This window comes from Haliaeetus leucocephalus, unplaced genomic scaffold (genome assembly GCF_000737465.1).
Source record: "Haliaeetus leucocephalus isolate CR32 unplaced genomic scaffold, Haliaeetus_leucocephalus-4.0 Scaffold282, whole genome shotgun sequence".
NCBI classification, from domain to species: Eukaryota; Metazoa; Chordata; class Aves; order Accipitriformes; family Accipitridae; genus Haliaeetus; species Haliaeetus leucocephalus.
In genome coordinates, this window is record NW_010972718.1 from 181,001 (window position 1) to 188,544 (window position 7,544).

Consider the following 7,544-nt stretch of genomic DNA (forward strand, 5'->3'; position numbering starts at 1 on the left):
CAAGAGGAGGAGGGGCTATAACAAGGGGGAGGAGCTAAAACCAGGAGGGGAGGAGTCAACCCGGGGGGGCTACGGCAGGGCTAGGCCAAAAGAGGAGGGGCTATGGCAAGAAGAGGTGGGGCTTCAGAAAAGGGGTGGGTCTTCAACAAGGGGGAGTTTATACCAGCAGGAGGCGGGGCTTCACCCAGAGGGGGTGGGGCTTCCCAAAGGGGGCAGGGCCAGTCATGTCTGAGGGTGGGGCCAAGGGGGCTTGGAGGCGGGGCTCCCCATCTCCCCCTCCACCCCCCTGCCCTTACCATCTGTATTGATTGGCTTAGCCCCATCAGGTGGGGCCCGAGCGAGCCCTCCCATTGGCTGGGCATAGGTGGCCAGCAGGAGCCGATAGGCCGGGTTGGCAAGGGGTGCTGCTGCGGGGGGTGGGATTAGTTGAGGGGGTGGGGCCAGGAGGTTCTGCTTCCCAGTGCAGGAGGACGGGGGTTGGATGGACTCTGGCATGCGTGGTGGCCATGTGGTCTCCATCCATCTACCCGTCCGTCCATCCGTCCACGTGGTCCTCATCAACCTCCACGTGGTGTCCATCCACCCGCTCCTCCCTCCCTCCATCCCCGTGATGGTCTCCATTCCCTCCCTCCCCACTTCCCCACGTTGTCTCCGTCCATCCAGGTCTCTCTCCATCCATCCCTCCCCACACAGTCTTCATCCATACATCTCTCCATTCATCCACTCATGCATATGTAATTTGCATCCATCCATCCCTCTATCCATCCACCCATCCAAGTTGTCTCCATCTTCCTCCACGTGGTCTCCATCCATCCATCCATCCACCTCTTGATCCATCCATCTCTCCATCCCTCTGCCCAGCCCTTCCTCCACCCATCCATCACTCCTCTACAGTCTCTCACCGTCCCTTCTTCCATCCACCCATCCACCCATCCCCATGTGGTCTCCATCCATCCACCCATCCATCCATCCATCTCTTGATCCATCCATCTCTCCATCCCTCCACCCAGCCCTTCCTCCACCCATCCATCACTCCTCCATGGTCTCCCACCATCCCTTCCTCCATCCACCCATCTCCATGTGGTCTCCATCCATCCATCCATCAATCCATCTCTTGATCCATCCATTTCTCCATCCATCACTCCTCTATGGTCTTCCACCATCCCTTCTTCCATCCATCCATCCATCCCTTCCTCTCTTCTCCACTCACCGGGTCCAGGGGGGGCCGGAGGCAGCGATGGCCGTGGCCGTGTCGGCTCCTGGTACTCGCCTTGGCCCGGGGGGATGCGCTCATAGCGGGGGGGTCCCCGTGCCACCCCGGTTGCATTGTTGATGACGATGGTGTCACCTGGCACCGAGAGCTGCACCCGCAGCTCGTCCTCTGAGGGCCGGCGCTGGGCCTGTGGGCAGGACCCTCAGATGGACCCAAGCATCCAGGTGCCCAGTTGACCCCACCACCCTCCCAGAGCCTGGGCACTGGACCCAGATGTCTGGGTGCCCAGCTCCTCCCAGTTGACCCCACCACCCTCCCAGAGCCTGGGCACTGGACCCAGATGTCTGGGTGCCCAGCTCCTCCCAGTTGACCCCACCACCCTCCCAGAGCCTGGGCACTGGACCCAGATGTCTGGGTGCCCAGCTCCTCCCAGTTGACCCCACTACCCCGCTCACCTTCCCCAGTATTTTCTTCCAGTACTGCCGCCAGAGGATGAGGAAGATGACGCCCAATAGGAGCAAGATGATGGCCACTAGGCAGCCAATCAGGATGGACGTGTGGCTGTGGTCAGCTTTGGCAACTGGCTGCCCTGGCTTGGGTTCCCCGGGGGCTGCCATGGGGGGTGGTGGTTGGCAGGGTGCTGTTATGGCCCCGCCCCCTCAGATCCCACCCTGTTAAGCCCTGCCCCATTAAGCCCGGCCTTACCCAAGGTAGTGAGGTTGGTAGCCATGTCTCCATGCCAGGAATCCTCAGGGACAGCCATGACCCCTGCCGAGGGGTCGGCGGGGGCAGCTGGGGGCCACCCACTGGCCCCCACTGCCTCCTCCACCGCGTCTGTGGGGAGAGAGCCCCATGATGCTTTAATGAGCTAGTTAACGAGGGCGGGACAATGGCCAGGGCTTCCAACCCATTGATCAACCCGCTCAAACAAACTGCCTTCCCATTGGCTCACAGGGTGGTTGACCCCCAACCAACCAATCACTCAACCAGCTTTGACTTAATCCAAGCAACTAGTTAAGCAACCAAACGTTAACCAACTGGCCAGCCAACCTGTCCTCCAACTCACCAACCAATCATGTGATGACTCAAACATTGAACATGTCACCCCATCCTCCAACTAACTAGTCAACAGGCAACCAGCTGATCACCCTTGGACTGGTTAACCAACTGACAATCCAGTCCTGCATCCAGCCAACCACCCCACCACTCAATCAGCTCAGTAGTCAACCAGCTAACTGACCAATTTCACAACCAGCCCTTAGACTGGTCAACCAGCATCCAACTAGCCAACCTCCCTGATACCCAACCAACCTGCCCATCACCCAACTAACCACCCCATCATCTAACCAATGATCCCATCACCAAACCAACTACCCCATCACCCAACTAACCACCCCATCATCCAACCACCCACCCCAATACCCAACTAACCACCCCATCATCCAACCAACTACCCCATCATCTAACCAACGACCCCATCATCCAGCCAACAACCCCATCACCCATCTAACCACCCTACCACCCACCCAACTACCCCATTACCCAACTAACCACCCCATCACCCAAACAATGACCCCTTCACCCAACCAACCACCCCATCACCCAAGTGTCCAACACTAGAGCCAATCCGTTGGGGGAGGATGCCAAGCCCCAGGTAGGTCTGGAGGTGGCCTGACATGGCCGGACTCACCCGAGACGAAGGTGATCTCACTGAAGAGCATCCACTCCCCGGTGAAGAAGAAGTGACACTGGATGAAGCGGGCCTGGCGCCCACCCAAGGACACTGTGACTGAACGGGCGCTGGGGTCCTTGACAGCCCCAGCCAGGCTGTGGGTGGCCGGGGTGGGCTCCCAGGCCGTGGCCAGGCTCCTCTTGAAGCGGCACTCCACCTCCCCGAAGATGCTCACCCCCCGCGTGTGCATGTTGTTGCAATGAACCTGGGGGGTGAGGGGTGTTGGCCGCCATCCCATGATGCCCTGGAGCAGCTGGGGTGAGGCTAAGCCAACAGGTCCCCAGTGGGAAGATCCAGACCCTAAGGTGGGGTTGACATGGTGGCCCCTTATGGGTCCATGCCATGGCCGACCAATCCCACAATTCCTGGGGCAGACCCCTTGCCCAAACCCCCATGATGCCCCGGGCCACCCATCGTCCTCAATCCCATGATCCCCTGGGGGACCCCATTGCACACCATCCCCTGCTCCCCAGCTCCCCCCCCCTCCCCAAAATGCCCTAGGCCACTCGTATTTCCACCCTCCCACCATGCCTCATGCCCCCCCTGCTATCCCAGCATGCCGCGGGGCACCTGCATGGCGTGGAAGGTCCGGAGCCCCTCGAACTCGAACTCCAGCTCCACGTGGGGTCGGGGGCCGGGGGGCCGACGCCATCCCACGTAGTCGTAGCCCGGCCAAAGACGTCGCTCACGGCTCCGCACAAAGTCATCCAGTCCCAGCACCCCATCCGCCAACTGGCCCAGCCCCCCAAACTGCAGCCTGGGTGGGACAGGGGACACCCCGACACCTTGGTCCCCCCATCCCACCCACCTGGGAACCCCCTGTGGGGCAGCCTGGGGCTGTGGGTGACACCCAGATGCTTGTGTCCCTCGGTCCCACCCAGCTGGGTCCCTCCCCATGGGACCTAGAGCACAATTTAGGGGCAATTGAGGCTGTTTTGGGGACATTGGGGAAAACTGGGGCCAGATGGGACAATCTGGGAACAGTCTGAGGCTCTTTTGGGACAGTGGGTGACTGTTTTGGGCCAACAGGTGACAATCTGGGGATAGTTTGGGCTAGTTGGGGACAGTTGGGGACAGCAGGGAACAGTTGGAGCGGTTTTGAGCCAGTGGTTGACCATCTGGGGACACTTTGGGGTCATCTAGGGACAGTGGTGGATGATTGGGGACAATTTGGGGACAGTCGGAGCCTGTCTGGAGATCTTTGGGACAGCGGGGGATGGCCAAGGGCCATTTGGGGACACTTGGGGACAGCTGGAGACACCTGGGGAGGTTCAGAAACAGTCTGGGGGCACTTGGGGATGGTTTGGGGACACTTGGAGATGGCCAAGGCTGGCTGTGGACACCTGGGGACAGTTTGAAGACCACTGGGGACCACTAGAGAGGTCCAGGGACAGTCTGGGGACAGTTTGGGTACATTTGGGGATGGTTTGGGGCTACCTGGGGCCAATTTGGGAGCTCTTGGGACTGGGGCAGGTGACAGTTGGAGACATCTGGGTACTCACGGGCCAACGCTGTATCCGTCGTAGGTGGAGTCGTTGAGGACAACAGGCGCCGGGTCGAGGGCCATCACCTGTCCCCGTGGTGCCGTGTAGGACAGGAGCCCGGCTGGGGACAGGGAACACATCACCATGGGGCCACCATGGGGTTGAGTGGGGGACATGGGGATGGAGGACCACCACCCTGGGGACACCCTTGGGGTTTGAAATGGGGTGGCACTGGGGGGTGATGGGGTGGGTTGGAGGTGGCACAGGGTGACAGGGAGGTGACAAGGGGGTGACAAGGTGGCACTCACCCTCCCATGGACAGCCGTAAAGCTCCAGGCGCAGGCAGACACTCATGGCACGGGGGGCCCGGGGGTAGACCCGCAGCGCCCGCGCCACAGGGGGGGGTGCCAGATCCTTCAGCACCACCCCCTCGGGGTCCTCGTTACCCCCGATCACCTGCGTCACCAGGATCTGCTGGGATCCCCGGGGACACAGGTCCCACCGCCGGGGACCTCCCCGGTGACTCCATGGGATCCCTGTCCCCCCATGAGCCCGGGGATTCCTAGGGATCTCCAGGGATCCCACCACCGTCCAAGGTCGCCAAGATCCCCCCAAGGTCCCCAGTCACCTCAGCACCCCAACATCCCCAAGATGTCCCCAAGATTCCCAGTCAACTTGGCACCCCAACACCTCCAAGGTGTCCTCAAGGCCCTTAGGCACCTTGGCACCCCAACATCTCCAACATTCCCAAGATGTCCCCAGGGTCCCTGGTCATCTCAGCACCCCAACATTCCCGAGATGTCCTCAATGTCCCCAGTCACCTCAGCACCCCAACATCTCCAAGGTCCCCAAGATGTCCCCAGGGTCCCTGGTCATCTCAGCACCCCAACATTCCCGAGATGTCCTCAATGTCCCCAGTCACCTCAGCACCCCAACATCTCCAAGGTCCCCAAGATGTCCCCAAGGTCCCCGGTCACCTCAGCGCCCCATCGGTCGCGCCAGCGCAGCCAGCGGTGCCGGTCACGGCTGTAGCGCAGCCGGTAGGCACGGGCAAACTCCCTGCCATGGCCACCGGCGTGACGTCCCTGTGTCCCCACCAGTGTCACCACGTGCAGCCGACCCAGGTCCACCTCCAGGAACTCCTCTTCCTCTGGGAAGACGGGACCCGCGGGACACCAGGCACCATCCCCATCGCTGCGACCCAGCCTGGGGGACAGGGGGACATCCTGGGGACACCGGGGACGTGGGGATGCCTGGGGGCACTAGGTGCTGTCACCATCTCTGTGGCCCAGGATGGGGACATGGGGATGTTGTGGGGATGTGGGGGCTCCTGGGAACACCCAGAGGACATGGGGACATCCTAGGGACACCCAGGGTGCATGGGGATGCTAGAAGGACATGGGGACATCATGGGGACACCCAGGGGACATGGGGACACCTGGGGAACATGGGGATATTCAGCAAATGGGGACATCCTGGGGATACCTGGAGGAACACAAGGACATTGTGGGGACACCCAGTGACATGGGAACACCCAGGAGGACAGAGGGGCTTGGGACACCCACAGGCATGGGGACACCTGAGGTTACAGGGACATCCAGGGGACATGGGGACACCCAGGGGACCCTGGATGGCACAGGACAGTGTTGGGGGACACACTGGGTCATACTGGGACTCCCTGGCCACAGTGGACAGCGGTGGCTCTGCAGTGGGGACATTGGGGAGCCCTGGGAGGGGATGCTGGGCAGGGGGGAAGGGGGAGTACTGGGCCATACTGGTGTGTACTGGTGTATACTGGTGCGTACTGGGCTCACCGGCCGTGGCGGGCGGCAGTGGAGTCAGACCAGGCGCTGGAGGCCGAGAGGCGGCTGTCGGGGATGGAGCCGTCCTCCATGCCCAGGGCAAAGCGGCACCTGCCTGGGGGACATGGGGGACGTTGGGGACACGGGGGACACTGGGGACATGGGGGACACAGGGAGAAATGGGGATGTGGGGGACATTGGGGACGTGGGGGGACATCGGGACATGGGGGGGACATGAAGGAGGGATACACGGGGCTCACGGCAGATGCACCAGCCTCCTCCCCTGCAGACCCCCTATGCAGCCCCTATACAGCCCCTATAGAGCCGACCCACCCCACAGAGCCGCTATAGGGCACCCACAGCCCCACGGGGCCCCTACCCACCCCCTACAGCTCTCCCCCCCCATAGGAACCCTATAGACCCCATAGGGGACCCAGAGGCTCCCATACGGTCTCACCCAGGTCGAGGTGCCCATCGAGCTGCAGCCCGGACGCCTGGGTCCCCGCAGCCAGCAGCAGGAGGGGGAGGGGCAGGGGGAAGACCCCCATGGTGGCCCCAGCCCCCCCCCGGTAACCGTACCTGGGGACAGTGAGGGGACACTGGGAGTCATTGGGAGGCACTGGGACGACTGGAGTGGGGACTGGGAGGGAACTGGGAGGATGGAGAGGGGAGCTGGGAGCACTGGGAGGAGGGGGGTGGGGACTGAGAGGAAACTGGGAGGACTGGGAGGGGAACTGGGGGCACTGGGATAGGGACTGGGGGCACTGGAAGGGGAACTGGGAGGACTGGGAGGACTGGGAGGGCCCCATCCCAGCAGCTGCTCCCACAATGCATTGCTGGAATGTGCCCCCCCCCAGCTGCTGCAGCCTGATGGGAAACAGCAGCTGGGGGCGGCGGGGCCTGGACGCCTGGGCCCCCCCCGGGCGGGTTCCCACCCCCTCCCCCACACCCAGAGGGGACCCCGGCATCAGGGACCACCCTGGTGTCACCCCAGCACGGGACACGCCACGGAGCGCGACCGGGACACGCCACACACCGTAACACGTAACATGCGATAACACGTAACAACGCGTGATAACATGTGACAACGTGTGATAACATGCGGTAACACGTAACAACGCGCGATAACACCAACATGCGATAGCATGTAACAACACACAATAACACATAACAACATGTGATAACGTGCAATAACACGTTACAACGCACAATAACATGTAACAACATGTGATAACATGCAATAACATGCAACAGCATGGAATAACACACTACAACATGCAATAACATGCAACATACAACAACACACAACATGC

The 7,544-nt window shown here is 61.6% G+C and overlaps 1 protein-coding gene across 1 annotated transcript in view; it reads right to left on the reverse strand.

The window, feature by feature from the left end:
* DDR1 (discoidin domain receptor tyrosine kinase 1) overlaps positions 1-6,779 on the reverse strand; it is a 10,634-nt gene extending 3,855 nt beyond the window's left edge. The window contains exons 1-11 of the mRNA XM_010569927.1: positions 6,689-6,779; positions 6,244-6,346; positions 5,407-5,635; positions 4,738-4,885; positions 4,448-4,550; positions 3,516-3,702; positions 2,904-3,150; positions 1,919-2,047; positions 1,669-1,823; positions 1,211-1,400; positions 344-407 (exon numbers count right to left, since the gene is read on the reverse strand). Coding sequence (XP_010568229.1) covers positions 344-407; positions 1,211-1,400; positions 1,669-1,823; positions 1,919-2,047; positions 2,904-3,150; positions 3,516-3,702; positions 4,448-4,550; positions 4,738-4,885; positions 5,407-5,635; positions 6,244-6,346; positions 6,689-6,779 — 1,646 coding nt within the window. The remainder of the gene's footprint in view (positions 1-343; positions 408-1,210; positions 1,401-1,668; positions 1,824-1,918; positions 2,048-2,903; positions 3,151-3,515; positions 3,703-4,447; positions 4,551-4,737; positions 4,886-5,406; positions 5,636-6,243; positions 6,347-6,688) is intronic.
* Positions 6,780-7,544: the final 765 nt, after the last annotated feature.